This window comes from Oryctolagus cuniculus, chromosome 11 (assembly GCF_964237555.1).
Source record: "Oryctolagus cuniculus chromosome 11, mOryCun1.1, whole genome shotgun sequence".
Classification (NCBI taxonomy): domain Eukaryota; kingdom Metazoa; phylum Chordata; class Mammalia; order Lagomorpha; family Leporidae; genus Oryctolagus; species Oryctolagus cuniculus.
Window position 1 is genome coordinate 72779733 of NC_091442.1, and position 18466 is coordinate 72798198.

Below are 18466 nucleotides of genomic sequence, written 5' to 3' on the forward strand. Positions count from 1 at the left end.
CAGCTCTCTGCTGATGGCCTGGGATGGCAGTAGAGGATGGCCCAAGACCTTTGGCCCCTGCACCCGCGTGGGAGATCCTGGCTTCGGATCCACCAGTTGGCCCAACTCCACCAGTTGCAGCCATCTGGGGCGTGGGAAGTGAACCAGTGGATGGAAGACCTCCCATCCCGCTCCCCCAACTTTGTATCTCAAGTAAATAAATAAATCTTAAAAAAAAAAAAAAAGACCAAAGGAAGCACAAATTTTCTTCTAGTTAATTTTACTTTAATTAACAAGGTATGTCACGCAAATTTAGGAACAATTTTCACAATATGGAACCACAGAGTTCCAACGCGCACATGCAGAAGCAAACAGCTTCTTATTTTAAGTGCACAACGCTCAGTACTTACAAAAAGTGAAATTTATGGGAGCACAAAAGAATAGAAAGAGATGCCAATATTGCAAACTTTAATTTCACTGTGACAACTCCGAAGTGTCCACCAAACCAACCAGGCTTTCAAAGGGTCCGGCTGCTGGCTCAGGCTTCCGTGAGGGCCGGGGAGTGGGATCTAATCAAAGCGCTAGAAATTGAATACAGCTCCAACAAGCTCACCCCGTAGTGCTCTAAAACCCCGCACCCCACGATGACTTCTTCCGGATGGGCTAAAAATAATAAAAGGAAAGGGGGAGGGGAGCAGAAAACACCCTTGGGTTCAGCGGAGGGGAACTCACTTCTCGGGAGGTGACGGTGACGCGCTGCCGGTCCCTGGAAATGCGTGCACAGGCCCCGGGGGTGGCGGGGGCTGAGGGAGGCAAAGGGACATCCGTCAGATTCGCTCCAGGTGGTGGGCGTGAGGCGAAGCCCGCGCCTGCGGACGTGCGGGGGCGGGGAGTAAGACGAAGACACAGACACAGACCCAAACACAAACACAAACACGCTTCGCGGCCCCGAGGTGGGCGGACCCACGCCACCTCACCACTCCCCGCCCCTGGACCCCGCGGCACCTCTCGGGCCCAAGACCCGAGTCCTGGAAGAAGCGATTCGGCGCTGCGGACGGAAACGGCAGCGGCCGCGGAGGCCCCGCTTGCTGTACCGGCAGCGGAAGAGCGACACGACTCCTGGTAGTCGGGAAGAGGCTCGGGCAAGCCGCGGAGCGGGCGGTGGGGGAGTAAAACGCCTCTCCGCACCCTCCGAGCAGCGCGCGGGAAGCGGCCTACCCACCCCCAACCTTTCTGAATCGCCGCTCCCACCTTCCGCCGCCGCCGCCGCCGCCGCCGCCTTGAGGGAAGCCGGAGCGACGGGGGTCACGGCGGGGGTCAGAGGGTAAAGGTCTTGCTCCCAGCAGCCTCCGCGGTGGATACGTCGCCATCTTGGATCCGCGGGACAAGAAAATTCATGCGGTGAGTTTTTGGCAAATTTTCGGAAGTCTGGCAGCGGGGCGCGCGGCGGGGGCGGCGGATTCGGGGCCCCCGCAAGGCGGGGGAATGCCTCGGGGCCGGGCCGGTCGCTCCCGGGGTCCGCGGGTAGCGTCCAGGCCCGCCGCTTCCCGTTGCTTTTGTCTCGGCTCCAATCGAGAGGGAGAGCGGAGCGGGCGGGGAGGGGGGGTGGCGGTGGTGGAGGGAGGGAGGGGGTGTGTATGGGGGGGTGGTGGACGGGACGTAAAGCGTCGCTGTACTCGGGCCGCTGCAGCGGCAGCTTCAGATCCGAGGCCTGGTCCCGTCGGCCGGCGACGGGGCTTTCTCCAGACTCCGGTCCCCGGGCTCCCGCCAGCGCGGAGGAGCCGCTGCCGCCGCGCTGCTTCCTGGGCAAGAAGAGAAGGCGGCGGCGGCGGCGGCGGCGGCCGAGGCCGAGGAGCCCCTGCCTGCTTTAGACGGCTCTCTTGCCTTCCTAGCAGCTGTTGCGGTCTCTGACTCTTTACATTCTAATACAAGCACATCATCGGCCACTCGTGTGTGTTTGTGTTTGTGTGTGTATGTGTGTATTGAAGTGTAAGATGAGGGCACTCCAGACTGGCTAACGGGCCTCAGGAGCCTTTCGGGCCCTGGGAGACCGAAGGCTGTGCATGTCGGAGGGAGGAATGCAACTAAGATGCTGCCTTTGCCATTGCCATCGGAGGCTAAAGCTTCCGTGTGTCGTAGAGACTGAGTCCGGATGGTCCTGGGAGGCGGAGGAACCCGAGACGGTCTGTCTGAAGTTGCAAGCCCTAGGTTTCCACTTCCGCCGGGGCCTCTGCACCTTTTGCTGTCTTAGGTCTAGCTTAAAAGTTTCGCGGAAGAAATGAATCGGGTTAAGAGGCTCCGGTAGCTCTTAGTTGAGGTACGGTTGTCCAACCAGGAGAAAGCTGCTAACTCTTGATAACTCTGATCCTTAGAGAAGGCGAATTGTAATTTTCTTCTATAAAAGCATTTCCAAGGTTTTAGGATTTGCATTTATTCTAGACCCTTTGGGTATGGTATCATCACTAGAAAAGTCTCACATACGGGTACCACCCTCTCGGAAGGAACCCAAACATCAACTTCCTTCGAATCCTACATCTTCACTTTTCAACATCCGGAAGACCGAGTGCAATGTATTTTGTTTCATTTTCATAAAAGTTTTGACCGAAGAATCACCCTTTCTTGGTCATCTAAACACTTCATAATAATTAAGGACACTGATATGAACCCCTGTTTTCTAGGCAAAATGGTAGAAAGTACTGTACTCAACCAAATGTGTTAAGGAGGGAAGCCATACTTGAATTTCATGTTCAAAGGTGAACACGTTTCCTGTCATGCTTGATGTTAGGAGTTCTTAGAGCCTAGGAATCATTAAGTGGAACTATTTACCCTTTGAAATAAGGTAGTGGAAATAAAGTATGGGATGAAGGGTTGAATAGAGATTTGAAAGTATATATTTACATACCTGGTTTATGTTGAGTTTGGGATGCTTGGTATGTTTTAAAACAGTGACTACATACATCTCTCTTGCAATTTGGAAGATTGACTTTATCACAGATTTAAAGGGTTGAATAAGAATCACAGTGGATTGAAATGGTTAAATGTCTGGTTAGATCCTATTTCATTGAAATGTTTCTTGGTGGACCAAGAGCAGTGTAGTAATCTCTGTATGTTGAACTCTTTAGTTTGTAGTTCTGTTGTATTAAATCTAAGGGAAGATTCCGAACACAAAATACACTTTTTTAGGTATTCAGACAAAACCACTAGCTCTCCATCCACTTCTTGACTTTGTAAGATTCTTAAGCTTTCTAAGACTCCTGAACTATGGAAGGTCCTTTCTCCCTATTTTTTCTGAGGGCTTGCCTTGTAGTCATTTCTGGTAATACTTTGTTTTAGACAGGAATGAGAAACTATTTCATGTTATTTTACATCTCAATTAATGCTTCATCAGTATTGGTAAGTTAATGTGAGTGTCCTTTGTTAGCAGAATACTTTTGTTCTATTTGTACAGTATAGAGATATCTATAACCTGATTTGATGTTAGAGAAGGAGAATTGCCTGTTTACCCAAGCAACAAATACAAGCTTCCTGAATTTTTAATGTCTATAGTACTTAAACTTCACGTGGTGGAAAATGAAAGCAAAGTGCAGGTGGTGTGATTTGTATCCTTTTTGTAATACCTGATCTTGAAGATAGGATATTATCTCTCTAAAAGAAGTAATTATCTTTGTTATCACATTGTAACTTTGTTTACTTTACATTTTGGTTTTCTAGAGATGCTTTGCAATTAGTTGTAACCTGAAAGTTTTTCTTTATTGAAAAGTAAATGTTTCAGGTTTAGGAGTAGATTTCTTTAGAACTGCTTCTAATTCGGTTCTGAAAATCACTTGAAAGACTGTTATAGATTTGTTCATAACCTGTGGAAAGTTTTTTTTTTATGACAGTTTTGTTTCGTAAGATTGTCTAATAACAAAAATAAATAAAATACATGCTTCACATGTATGGTGTCTTGAGAAAGTTTACAGAATATACATATTATCAGAAAATTATACATGAATTTCAGTTTTTTTGCACCAAAGTAAACTTACCTTTTAATTTATTTTGCCATGGACTTTTTGAGGAACTCTCCTATGTATTAAATACTGGGTAGATGTTAGTTGTGTTAAAAAGAGCTTAGTTTACAACTTTTTTTTTTGTTCTTTAAAAGCACTGCTAAAAGATAATATTGCTGTTATTTTAAAGTATTTAACTGTAGAAAATTCATTCTTTTATCGATACAAACTTAAAAGCCAAGTCTAAAGGTTGCATGTGCTTTCTTAATAGGCATTTGTGGAGACTTAATAGTGATACAGTCTTAGGAAAAGATAGCTCTAGATGTTTATGATTTTATTTGTTACATGGATCTACAGTGGATTTCGTAACACAAAGAAGCAAAAGAAGCCAAGGTGCCAGGCAGGGGAGTTTTAGAGGCAGAGTTAATCTGAGTTGTGCTGTGATGTTTGAATGGAACTACATATAATATTGATTAGGGGATCTAGTGCTGTGTTAGGAGTCATTCTGGTGAATGATAAAGGTGACTGTTCTTCCTTCCTGAGGATGAATTTCTGCCTGTGATACCTGAAGGGGTTGGATTTCATTGGCACCTCTACTAGATATTTTGAAAAGAGCTGTATACAACTTGTTTGTTGATGTCTGTTATCAAAAGTTGATCTTTGAAAAGAAACAATGACATTTTGGGCTTTAAGTTTTTAAAATTTTCCTGTTTTTTTTTTTTTCCTTGGTCTTTTTCTTTGACCCATTATTCAGTTTAAATAGTACATATTTTTTCTTGTATCCTTAGATTTTTCTGTGTGGCATCCTTTGATTTCTGCTTTAAAATTCAGCTCTTACGACAAATCATTCTGATATGGCTTAATCAGTTATTTACTTGGTTTATACTATTAGGGATGAGTTGGAAATAGAATTCTTGCTATTTTTTTTCTGATAGCTCATTCTCTGAAGTACAGTTGCACATCTCTTGCTTGAGCGTATTCTGCATTATGAAGTAGTAAAATGGTTTCTGATGTTTGTTGGTAAACACTCATGACTTAGAAATGCAAACATGAGTTATCTAGAAAAAATGGAAAAATTTCCATTTCTGGGCACATTAATATTTTGTGTATGCTTAAACTCAGGATCTGAGTCCATTTAGATATAGTTAGATATTTTGGACAGATGTCACTTACCTGAAAGTGTTTCTTTTTGTTTTTTATTTGAAAAGCAGAATGATTGGGGGCGGGGGGGAGATCCTCCATCCATGGGGTCATTCCTCAAATAGCTGCAATGGCCTGGGTTGGTCCAGGCTGAAGCCAGGAGCCCAGAACTCCCTGTGAGTGGCAGGGGTCTGAGTACTTGGGTCATCCTCTGCTGCTGTTCCAAGCACATTAGCAGAGCGCTGGATCGAAAGTGGAGCAGACAGGACTTGAACTGGGCACTCTTCTATGGGATGCTGGCATCACAGGCAGCAGCTTAACCCTCTGTGCCACAACTCTGCCCTATAAGTTTTCCTTTTTATTTGCTCACGTGTATAGCAGGTATTTTAGTTATCTCTTCTCTGTTCCTTAATAAACTTACTCAAAACTCTTCTCTGTTGTCACCCTGTTCATGAAACCTTTCTTGACTCTGAAAATCCTTTGGCTTTGTTGCTTTATATTCTTCATATCTCTTATTGAAGGTATCACACTATTATAGTTTAGTGCCTGTTCCTGCCTTCTACCATAACCTCCACTGAACTGTAAACACTTAGAGGTGGGGCTCTGTCTTGTTTATATATGCATTTCAAGTTTTTTCTACAATGTATAGTGCTTAATAGTTTCTCAGTAAATATGCATTAACTGTTGCCATATTGTCATTTGACACTTAGTGTTCAGTATTCTGTTTCCCAACCAACCTATCAGAAGCAACAATTTGGAAAACAGTGTTCTGCAGTTACCTTCATGTCCCTGAATGCTTTTTTACAGTTCTTTTTTCTTAATTATTTATGGGGAAATAGATAACTAGCTTAAAGAACTGTGGGTAGTGTCAGTAGGAAACTAAGGGAATAATGTTTAATCATTAGTTTCTGAAAGAGTGGATCTGTATTTCTTTCTGTAGTTTGTATAGTTAATCTTTTCTTTTTTGTAGTTTGTATAGTTAATCTTTATTTGAAATATATATATATGATTTATTTGAAAATCAGAGTTATATATAGAGAGAGATACAAAGAGAGAGACAGAGAGCGGGAGAGACAGATCTTCCGGCTGGTTCCCTCCCTAAGTGGCCTCAATGGGTAGGGATTAGGCAGGCCAGAGCCAGGAGCTAGGAGCTTCATCCTAGTCTCCCACATGGGTGGCAAGATCCTAAGTACTTGGGCCATCTTCTGCTTTTCCAGGTGCAAGAGCAGGGAGCTGGATTGAAAGTAGAGTAGCCAGGACTCAAACCTGTGCCCATATGGGATGCTGTTGTCACAGGTGGCAGCTTAAACCCACTGTGCCACAGTGCCGCCTCCTGAAGGAAATACTTTGAATTTATATTTATAAGGTAGTACGTTGTTTACCAGTATTTAAGCTTGAGCTTTTGTTAGATTTGGGCTTTTTGAAGTTAGATTCTGTTTTGTTTTGTTTTTTTTCCATCTCACTCCTCATGTCTAATCTATGTAGCAGTTGTAGTAGACGTTCTTTAGTTTGAATATCACTGTCCTTATGAAAATTAGGTAAGATGTTTTAAGATGTATTTGTTTAAGATGTTTAAGATGTATTTGTATTGAAGGTGCAGATATCCAAAAAGCTCTGAAAACCTTTTATTTTTTGATGAATGTGGTGGCTAACTTCACCTGCAATGAGACTTCTTAATCTAATTGTTATCCTGTGTAGAAATACTGATGTGTTTGGTTATAGGTAACGCTTAAAACCATGGCGGAGGGAGGTATCATGTCATATATGATATATATACTATTTTAGCTTCCTAAAATAAGAAAAATTCTAATTTTGAAAAATATCTGTCCTTTAACATTTTGGATAAAAGATTTTGAGCCAATTTTGTAATTTAGAGATATGGAAGTCAAAACAGTAAATAATTCCCAGAATTGTATTTAGTAGAGATGCCATTATTTGATTTATAATTTTAGAAATCTTTTCTTGTGTCTTACTCGGTTATATTTTCCAGAGACTTTTTAAGTGGCTAAGAAAGATACAGAGAAAGTATAGTGTGTATATTTTTAAAGAGAATTTGATCCAGTATTCATGGCATGAGTCCCTGCTGTGCTATCACTGAATGGAAGTGTCTTTCCTTATGTGAAAATACTTGAGTAGATGCACACTTAGTAAATTTGCACTATGCCAAGGAATTATAAAAATAAGTGAGGGAAAATTATGTACCCTAGGAATTTAGGTGACAATCAATAGACTAATTTTTTTGCCTAACATATTGACATACCATTTTTCTGTTTATATGTTCAGATGTAGAAACATAATTCCATTTTGTATCAGCATCTGGACAAAATGTAATGACTGATTATATAATACAATGTGTTTAGGAGAAGAACATTTGGTTTTGTGTCATATCTGGCAGGAATGTACTTTTGTGTTACTTTTACATTGTAAATCATAGTGCTCATCCTGCATACCAGTTTTGTATTTAATTTTCAGCTTGTAAGAGTCTTTAATAGAACAGTAGTAGTTTATATTCATTAAGTTTACTCTGGCTTTCAAAGGAAGTGATTCCTTTTGGCTTTACTCTTTCGGGGGGAAAAGCTTTAAAACTGACAAAGCCTTTTCATATATATATTATCTCTTTTTTTTAACTTCTAAAACAGGCTTAAACTTTAACATTTTAACATTTATAAAGATAGAGCCACCAGTGTTTTGATCAATATGAAAATTAGAATTTGGGAATTACAGAGGCCATTTGTTTTCTTTCTTTAAGATTTATTTATTACTTATTAGAAAGGCAGAGTTGCAGGGAGGGGGGTCTCTTCCATCCACTGGTTCACTACCCATATGGCTACAATGGCCAGAGCTGGGCTAATCCAAAGCCAGGATCCTGGATTCTGGATCTCCCACACAAGTGCAGGGGCCCAAGAACGTGGGACATTTTCCACTGCTTTCCCAGGCCATAGTAGAGAGCTGGATGGGAAGTGGAGCAGTTGAGAATTGAATTGCCACCCATATGGGATACTGGCCCTGCGTGTGGTGGCTTTACCTGCTATGCCACAGCCACAGTGCTGGCCCCTACCAGTTTTTTTTTTTTTTTTTTTTAAAGATTTGTTTTATTTATTTAAAAGGCAGAGTTACAGAGAGATCTTCCATCCACGAGTTCACTCTCCAAATGGTTGCAACTGCTAGGGCTGAGCCAGACAGAAGCCATGAGCTAGGAGCTTCTTTCAAGGCGATGGTGGCCCAAGCACTTGGGCTGTCTTCTGCTGTTTTCCCAGGAGCATTAGCAGGGAGCTGGATCAGAAGTAGAGTAGCCAGGACTAGAACCAGCACCCACATGGTTCGCTGGAGCTGCAGTTGGCAGCTTAACTTGCTACACCACAGCTTCAATTCCCACAAAGGCCATTTTTTTTTTTTTAAAGTATTTATTTATTTGAAAGAGTTACACAGAGAGGAGAGCAGAGAGAAAGAAAGAGTAGCAGAGAAAGGTCTTCCGTTTGCTGGTTCATTCCCCAGTTGGCCACAATGGTCAGACCTGGGCCAATCCAGAGCCAGGAACCAGGAGCTTCTTCCCGGTCCCCCACATGGGTGCAGGGGCCCGAGGACTTGGGTCGTCATCTTCTGCTTTCCCAGGCCACAGCAGAGAGCTGGATCTGAAGAGGAGTGTCGGGATTTGAACCGGCGCCCATGTGGGATGCCGATACTACAGGCGGTAGCTTTACTTGCTATCGCACAGTGCCAGCCCTGAAGGCCTTTTTTTTTTATCCTCAGAATGGATTCAAATTCTATAATTTCTTTCTTTTTTTTTCTTTATTTTTTTTGACAGGCAGAATGGACAGTGAGAGAGAGAGAGAGAGAAAGGTCTTCCTTTGCCGTTGGTTCACCCTCCAATGGCCGTCCCGGCCATCGCACCGCGCTGATCTGATGGCATCCTGGTCTCCCATGCGGGTGCAGTGCCCAAGGACATGGGCTATCCTCCACTGCACTCCCGAGCCATAGCAGAGGGCTGGCCTGGAAGAGGGGCAACCGGGACAGAATCCGGTGCCCTGACCGGGACTAGAACCCGGTGTGCCAGCGCCGCAAGGCGGAGGATTAGCCTAGTGAGCCGCGGCGCCGGCCTATAATTTCTTTCTAATTTAGGGTTGTTCTATAGAAGAAATTCTGACTTGTCAGATTAAGTAAAGTTTTGTGAAAGGTTTGTTTTTGTTTTCCTCTTGAAAATTCAGAATATTTAAATTGATAGAGAAGTTTGAAAGAGCAGTAGTAGTAGTATACATTTTTGTTTAACACTTGGTTTTCTGGAAGTATCCAGCAGCTTCTCATATTTTTTAAAATTATAAACATTGGTGAGAAACACCAAAAACTTATGTAAGAATATTGTATTATAGGGGCCAGCACTGTGGTGTGGTGGGTTAAAGCCTCAGCCTGCAGCACCAGCATCCATACAGATGCTGGTTTGAGTCCTTGCTGTTCAACTTCTGATCCAGCTTCATGCTGATGCTCCTGGGAAGGCAGCAGTGGATGGTGCAACTCCTTGGGCCCCTGCACCCACGTGGGAGACCCAGAAGAAGCTCCTGGCTCCTGACTTCAGATTGGCTCAGCTTTGGCCATTGCAACCATCTGGGGAATGAACCAGTGGATGGAAGACCTCTCTCTGTCTCCCTCTATCTACTCTTTCTCTACCTCTCTCTGTAGCTCTTTCAAATAAATAAGTTGTAGAAAAAATACTGTATTTTAATAAAAATACATCATACTCATATATACAATTTCAAAATATTTGTGCACCAAAGTAAATTTGTTAATTCCATTTTCCCATGAACTTTATTATTTATCAAACATTTATCTGTTTGAAAGATAGAGTGACAGAAAGAGTGAGAGGCAGAGAACTTTGATCTGCAGGTTTATTCCCCAAATGCCTGCAACAGCCGGGGTTGGGCCAAGCTGAAGCTAGGAGCCAAGAATTCCATCTTGGGCTCTCAGGTGGGTGGCAGGAGCCCAACCACTGGGGCCATCCTCTGATGTTTTCCCAAGTGCTTCAGCTGGGAGCGGGATCTGAAATGCAGCAGCCGATGTGGGGTGCTTTCCTTGTAGGTGGAGACCTAACTTGTGCGACAATGCTGGTCCTCCATGAACTTTTTGAAGTACCCTTATATTATAAAAGATTGATACCACATTTTAGTTTTATTGCAGTTACTCTTCAAGGAGATCATGTGCTGAGCAGTTATACCTTGAGCTTTCCTTGATATAGTATGTATAAAGCAGTGCTTCAGGGGTGCGATTTTATTGGCTTTATGTGAGTAATGTGTTTGGCCAGAGATTAGGAAGAAAATAGAGCTATAACCTTTCTAATCTGTACACACTTAGGAAAAATTCTGGGTATATTCATTGACACAACAGGCTAGACTTTAAGGTCTGCAGGAAACCTAGTTAACCTGGCAGCTCATAGAACAATATCTAAAGTGTTTAAATTTGATACATAGTGTACTTTTTTGTGTGTGCTGGAATCATTCCCAAGTTTTATCAGTTGTGGCCCACTGTTTGAGTGAATTTGTGTTTATTTCAGAGTATATTTTGAAAACCACTGGACTTGTATTCCCTCTGGTTCTCCCAGGTAGGTGGCAGGGGCCCAACCACTTGGGCCATCCTCTGATGTTTTCTACAGGTGCTTTAGGTGGGAGCGGGATCTGAAGTAGAGCAGCCTTAAAGTCACTTCCAGCCTTAAAGTTCTGTGTTTTTAAAAATTTAAGACTTTCCCAGCTCTCTGCTGTGGCCAGGGAGTGCAGTGGAGGATGGCCCAGGTGCTTGGGCCCTGCACCCCATGGGAGACCAGGAAAAGCACCTGGCTCCTGGCTCCTGGCTCCTGCCATCGGTTCAGCGCGGTGCGCTGGCTGCAGTGCGCCAGCCGCGGCGGCCATTGGAGGGTGAACCAACGGCAAAGGAAGACCTTTCTCTCTGTCTCTCTCTCTCACTGTCCACTCTGCCTGTCAAAAAAAAAAAAAAAAAAATTAAGACTTTCTTTTTTCTGCAGTTGCAAAACTCATAAAATTTACATGTTTTTGAGTGACATTTGGGTAGAAATTATTCAGTTTAAAACTTTGGGTTCTACTGGTAGGATATTAGCACTGTAGATGTTTTCAGGTAAATCCTTTAGTGATGCTAACATCTGGAAGAGGTAGACTGTAAGTAAACATAATTTGAAATAGTGGTAGCTGTCTTAGAGAAAATAAGAAGTCATAAGGGTACAGTAGTTGATTAGGCGTGGAAGAAAGATTATTTTAGGTACAGCGATGAGAGAAGACCTCATCTGTCCTTGTAGCAGGAACTGAAAAAGCAGAAAACCATGCAAAAATCTGGGTGCATGGTTTTCTAGGTAGTAGTAGAAGACCCTGTGGTGGGGTTAAGTTTTGCCTATTTGAAGATAGGAAGACATTTCATAGTTTTTTTAAAAAAGATTTTATTTATTTATTTGAGAGGTAGAATTACAGACAGTTAGAGGGAGAGACAGAGACAAAGAGAAAGGTCTTCCTTCCGTTGGTTCACTCCCCAGATGGCTGCAACGGCCGGAGCTGCGCAGATTTGAAGCCAGGAGCCAGGAGCTTCTTCTGGGTCTCCCACGTGGGTGCAGGGGCCCAAGGACTTGGGCCATCCTCTACTGCTTTCCCAGGATTGGAAGAGGGGCAGCCAGGACTAGAACTGGCGCCCATATGGGATGCCAGCACCACAGGCGGAGGATTAACCAACTGCGCCACGGCGCCGGCCCCATTTCACAATTAATTAATGAAGTCTTCACAAATGACAGTGAACTCTATACAGGGAAGAAGAGATAATTCAGATACAACCCTTGCCTTTTTTTTTTTTTTTTTTTAAGATTTTATTTGAAAGGCAGAGTTAAAGAGAGAGGTTTTCCTCTGCTGGTTCACTCCCCAAATGGCCACAACAGCAAGAGCTGGACCAGACTGAAGCCAGGAACCAGGAGCTTCTGGGTCCCCATGTGGGTGACAGGGGTCCAAGTACTTGAGCTGTCTTCTGCTGCTTTCCCAGGTGCTTTAGCAGGGAGCTGGATCGGAAGTGGAGCACCTGAGCTGGCGCCCGTATGAGATTCTGAAACTGCTGCAGCAGCCTAACCTATTATGCCACAGCACAGTCCTAACCCTTGCCTTTTTTACTTGTGAAGTATTATAGTGGACCCTGCAGTCTAAAATGTTTTATAGGGAGGAGGGATTGTTTTTGATTGAGGCCTTGAAAATGTTTTCTAGATTAGATGGAATTGGGTATCTGTATGTTAGTGAAAAATTATATAGTAGAGCAAACTTAAAAACTCTGCTTCCTTAATTTGTATGCTTACTTAAAATGACCAAAACTTTTAAGAATGGTTCATTTGCAAAGTTTTAGATAGTAGACTTCTTAGAAATAAGTTAGTAATGACTTTCATGTCTAATAATTTCCTTGCACTGTCAGTAAACGTACTATGTGCTCTGGCCTGCTCTAGTTAGACTAAATAACTCCTTAAATTAAAATTGTGTGGTGCGGGGCTGGCGCTGTGGCGCAGTAGGTTAATCCTCCGCCTGTGGCACCAGCATCTCATATTGGCACTGGTTCTGGTCCTGTTTGCTCCTTTTCCAGTCCAGCTCTCTGCTGTGGCCAGGGAAAGCAGTAGAAGATTGGCCAAGTGCTTGGGACCCTGCGCCCACATGGGAGACCAGGAAGAAGCTCCTGGCTTCGGATTGGCAGAGCTCCGGCCGTTGCGGCCATTTGTGGGGTGAACCAATGGAAGGAAGACCTTTCTCTCTGTCTCTCTCTCACTGTCTGTAAGTCTACATCTCAGATAAATAAATATAGTCTTAAAAAAAAATTGTGTGGTGCGTGCTGTAGAAACATACTAGAGTAGAGCAACTTTGAGGGAGTTAATACTTGAACTTGGCTCTGAAGGTTGATTTGGATTTCATTAGGTGGAGAAGGTGGAAAAGCAGCATTGCAAATGCACAAAGCCTAGGAGAATTTGCTGGATTTGGAGAAAGGCATGGTGATCTTTCATAGCTCTAAAGGAGTTGTGGAACCTCATAGAAGTTGATTGAAGGAGTCAAGTAACCACAGTGTGAGAAACCTTTATCTTCTACCTGATAAAGGAGCCATTAACTAACAATAAATGAGCTTTTTAGCAGTATGTATGATCATCAGGTTTGTGCTTCAGGGGAAATTTTGTAGTCCATAGTTGATTAAAATTACAAGCTTGATGATATAGTATACTTGTCAGGTTTTTGAAGGGTTATTTTGTTTTCATTAGATTAATTGAGCATTTTCTGTTCATATTCACAGGATTTTTATTTTTTAAAAACTGTATAACTTTGAAACTACAATGTGTTTCTTCCTGAGAACTTGTTATACATATAAACCAATACATTGGTTTGATTTTTAAGTCAATAGGTGGTTAATTGTTATGTTGGGGCAGGCAAATTTAAATTGTATTTTTGCCATAATTTGTAGACATGAAATTTAACATTACTTGGATAAATTATAATAATACCAAGAAAATCTAAACTTGTGATGAAATCACTTAAAGGACTTGATACCTTTATGTTACTAGAAGTGGCAGTTTTACAATTCTGATATTTATATGCATGTATGCACACATGTATACTGTAAAAATATATATTTATCTTAGGTTACCAACTTAATTTGTTAATTTTGACATGGAAAAACAAGCCCTGTATGAATATTTTTAATTAAAAATAATTGACTTCCTAAGAGTGTAGTTTAAGCAAATTACTGCTTTGATAGCATGCATTATATAATATCGGAAGTTATTGGGCCAGCCAAAGTTGCTTAATTGTATTTAGCTCACTTTTGGTGGAATAAAATGGAGCTGATATAAGTATCTCCTCTGTATTGGACTTTGACATGGTACTGTTAAAGTCTCTGGAGCTTGCCAATCTGAAACAGAATCAGATCCCATCACTTTTTTTTTTCCCCATAAGGTTTATTTATTTACTTGAATGGCAGAGTTACATAGAAGGAAAGAAAGAGAGTCTTCCATCTCTTGGTTCACTTCACAAATGGCCACAGCAGCTGGGGTTGGGCCACGAAGAAGCCAGGAACTTCTGTGTCTTCTACATAGTTGCAGGGGTGCAAACACTTGGTCCATCTTCCACTGTTTTTCCAGGCCCATTATTAGAGAGCTAGATCAGAAGTGGAGCAGCCGGGACTTGAACCAGGACTTCAATCAATATGGATGCTGGTGTTGCAGGCCGTGGCTTTATTTGCCACTTTTTGTTTTGTTTTGTTTTAAGATTTATTTAATTATTTGAAAAGCAGAGTTCCACAGAGAAGAAGAGGGAGGGAGGGAGGGAGGGAGGGAGATCTTTTATCTGCTGTTCACTCCCCAGATAGACACAACAGCTGATGTTAGGCCCAGCAGAATCCAGGAGCCAGGAGCTTCATCTGGATCTCCCACGTGGGTGGCAGGGTCCCAGGCAGTGGGGCAGTCTTCTGTTGCTTTCCCAGGTGCTTTAGCAGGGAGCTGGATCAGAAGTGTTGCATGCCAATGTCATAGGCAGTGACTTAATCTGCTGTGCTGCAGTGCCAGCCCTCAGTCTATCGCTTTTAATTAGCTTTGTGTCTTATCCTTGCTCAGCTTCAGTTTTCTTATTTAAAAATGTGAATAGGGCAGGCAGTTGACGTAACAGTTAAGATGCCAGTTGGAGCCGGCGCCGCGGCTCACTAGGCTAATCCTCCGCCTAGCGGCGCCGGCACCCCGGGTTCTAGTCCCGGTCGGGGCGCCGGATTCTGTCCCGGTTGCCCCTCTTCCAGGCCAGCCCTCTGCTGTGGCCAGGGAGTGCAGTGGAGGATGGCCCAGGTGCTTGGGCCCTGCACCCCATGGGAGACCAGGAAAAGCACCTGGCTCCTGGCTCCTGCCATCGGATCAGTGCGGTGCGCTGGCCGCAGCACGCTGGTCGCGGCGGCCATTGGAGGGTGAACCAACGGCAAAGGAAGACCTTTCTCTCTGTCTCTCTCTCTCACTGTCCACTCTGCCTGTCAAAAAAAAAAAAAAAAAAAAAAAAAAAAAAAAAAAGATGCCAGTTGGGACTCCAGCATCCCATGTCAGAGTGACATGACAGGCTCTTCTCCTGATTCCAGTTTTTACTAATGTACATCCCCAGAAGGCAGTAGGCAGTGACTCAAGTGGTTGAGTCTCTACTACCCACATGGGAAACCCGAATTGAGTTCCTCTGGAGAAGGCTTTTGGTAGTGAACTAGCAGATGCAGTTGTGAAATCTCTCTTTCTCCTTGCCTTTCGAATAAATTGGGGGTGGGGAAACTTTTTTCTGCCAAGGGCTCTTTGGATATTTATAACATTCATGGACTATACAAAATTATCAATTAAAAATTAGCCTGCTATAGATTTACTGAATTTTGAGTCCTGCCTGCAGTTGTCGTGCAGTTCTCCATGTTCCCCTCCCTTGATTAATAAGTAAGTACAAAAAAATTTTTTTTTAAAGATTTATTTTATTTATTTGAAAGGCAGAGTTACACAAAGAGGGAGAGACAGAGAGAGAGGTCTTCCATCCTCTGGTTCACTCCCCAGATGGCTGCAACAGCCGGAGCTATGCCGATCCGAAGCCTTGAGTTTCTTCTTCTGGGTCTCCCATATGGGTGCAGGGGTACAGGGACTTGGGCCATCTTCTACTGCTATTCCAGGCTATAGCAGAGAGCTGGATTGGAAGAGGAACAGCCAAGACTAGAACTGGCACTCATATGGGATGCCAGCGCTTCAGACCAGGGCTTTAGCCAGCCCCATGAAAACAAAATTTCAAACTATAGATAAATAACAGCACTAATCTCAGTGTGTTGACATAAGGACTAGAGGGTCTTATGGGCTTTTTTTTTTTTTTTTTTAAGGTTTATTTTTATTAATTTGAGAAACAGAGTTTCAGAGAGAGGGTGAAAGGTCTTCCATCTGCTGGTTTACTCCCCAGTTGGCTGCAATGGCTGGAGCTGCGCCAATCTGAAACCAGGAGCCAGGAACTTCTTCAGGGTCTCCCACCCAGGTGCAGGGGCCCAAGGACTTGGGCCATCTTTTGCTGCTTTCCCAGGCCATAGCAGAGAGCTGGATCAGAAGAGGAGCAGCCAGAACTAGAACCGGCGCCCATATGGGATGCGGGTGCTTCAGGCCAGGGCAGTAACCTGCTGTGCCACAGTGCAGGCCCCTCTTATTCTTGTAAAATCTAGAACTGATATTAAGTGCCTGTTAGGTCTGCTGATTATTTAATCTTGTGTTGTTATCAAAATCTGCTTTCAAGTAAAATACTTTTTCTTCTAAAAACACACTAAAGCTTCAGAAACTGGAATCCTGCTACCCAAGTCATCAGTTAATGTTGGTCTTCCATTTTTTTTTTTCATATTTACTAAACTGAATAATTTGAAATTAAACAGAGAAACCTGCATCTGAGACTTATTTATAATGCATAGATTTAAAAATAAAATTACAGGTACTGGTGTTGTGGCGCACTGATATAAGCCACTGCCTGCAATGCCTATGTCCCATGTGGGCTCCGGTTTGAGTCTTGGCTGCTCCACTTATGATCCAGCTCCCTGCTAATGTGCCTGGGAAAGCAGTGGAAGATGACCCAGGTACTTGGGCCTCTGCTACCCATGTGGTACACCCCAATGGAATTCATGGCTCCTGGCTTCAATCCAGCTCAACCATGGCTGTTTAAGCCATTTGGGGAGTGGACCAGTGGATTGAAAATGTCTCTTTCTCTGGTTCTCTCTGTCTTTCAAGTCAGTACATCAATCTTAAAAAAAAAAAGCCCAGAAACTTACATAATTTTGTTGGTTTTCATGTTTGTAAGGTATGCTTAGATATCAGATATTCAGTTATATTCATTATGTTTACTATTATAAGGAAATAATTTATTAGCACAGCACATTTAGAAAAGTTTTCAGTATCAAAGATTTTTTGCCTGTTTTACTGGAATTAAGGAGAAGTAACCAGAGAATTCATTTTTTAAAATAGGCCACATCCTGAGTTATGTGATTATTGAGGCTTTTATTTTTAATTGTGTACTTAAGCCTTGGACAGATTATGAATATATTAAGATATCAAGATACAGGAAAAATATCTTTATTTTTTGGTAATACTTTGAAAAAGGATATTTTTTCCTGATTTATCAGTTGAACTAAAAGAAGAAGTTTCTTTTTATCTTTTTAAGATTTATTTTTATTTTGAAAGTCAGCGATACAGAGAGAAAGACTGATGTCTTCCATCTGCTGGTTTGCTCACCCAGTGGCTGCAATGGCCAACCTGAAGCCAGGAGCGAGGAGCTTCATCCAGATCTCCTTTATGGGGTGGCAGGGACCCAAACACTTAACCCAAACACTTCCACTTCTTTTCCCAGGTCATTAGCAGAGAGGTGGATTGGGAGTGGAGCAATCAGGACATGAACAGGTGCCCATATGGGATGCCGGCATTGCAGGTAGTGACTTGTACCCAGTGCTGGCCCCAGTTTCTTCGATTTCTGACATCTTACTCAAGTGAATGATACAAGTAGTTTTATACATTTGGGGGGAATTCAAAGCATTCTGAAGTGAATAGTTTTAAAGTGAAGAGTCTTGTAATAGAAATGTGTCTATTATTTTGTAATTTTGTATATAGAAGTATGTTATTGCAGCATATTATTGAAGTAATACTTTTTAAGATTTATTTATTTATTTGAGAGGTAGAGTTACAGAGTGAGAGAGAGAGAGAGAGAGAGAAAAGTCTTCCATCCACTGGTTAACTCCCCAAATGGCTGCAATGGCCAGAACTGGACCTATCTGAAGCCTGGAGCCAGGAGCTTCTTCTGGGTCTCCCACATGGATGCAGGAGCCCAAGCACTTGGGCCATCTTGTACTGCTTTCCCAGGCCACAGCAGAGAGCTGAATCGGAAGAGGAGCAGCTGGGATTTGAATTAGTACCCATATGGGAGGCTTAGCCCACTGTGCCACAGTGCTGGCCCTGGTTTTTAATTTCTTTAGGTTTGTTTGTTTTTTGACAGGCAGAGTTAAACAGAGAGAGAGAGAGAGAGAGAGAGAGAGAGAGAGAGAGAGAGAAAGGTCGTCCCTCCGTTGGCTCACCACCCAAATGGCTGCCATAGCCAGAGCGCTGCGCAAATCCGAAGCCAGGAGCCAGGCTCTTCCTCTTGGTCTCCCATGCGGGTGCAGGGCTCAAGCACCTGGACCATCCCCCACTGCCCTTGCCCTTGTGGGCCACAGCAGAGAGCTGGATAGGAAGAGGAGCAACTGGGACAGAATCTGGCGCCCCAACTGGGACTAGAACCCGGGATGCTGGCACCGCAGGCGGAGGATTAGCCAAGTGAGCTGCAGTGCTGGCCAAGGTTTAT

General features: G+C 43.2%; 1 protein-coding gene across 9 annotated transcripts in view; it reads left to right on the forward strand.

Annotated features, from left to right (window-relative positions):
• Nucleotides 1-921: 921 nt before the first annotated feature.
• CNOT2 (CCR4-NOT transcription complex subunit 2) overlaps nt 922-18466 on the forward strand; it is a 121679-nt gene continuing 104134 nt past the window's right edge. For 2 of the 9 annotated variants that reach the window (XM_002711329.5, XM_070052629.1), the window contains exon 1: nt 922-1380. Coding sequence is in view for 3 of the 9 variants with exons in the window: in XM_008256781.4 (XP_008255003.1) it covers nt 1376-1380 (5 nt within the window). In the remaining 6 variants the exon portion in view is untranslated. The remainder of the gene's footprint in view (nt 1381-18466) is intronic. The other 7 variants (XM_017341981.3, XM_070052631.1, XM_017341980.3 and 4 more) reach the window with 4 other exon arrangements.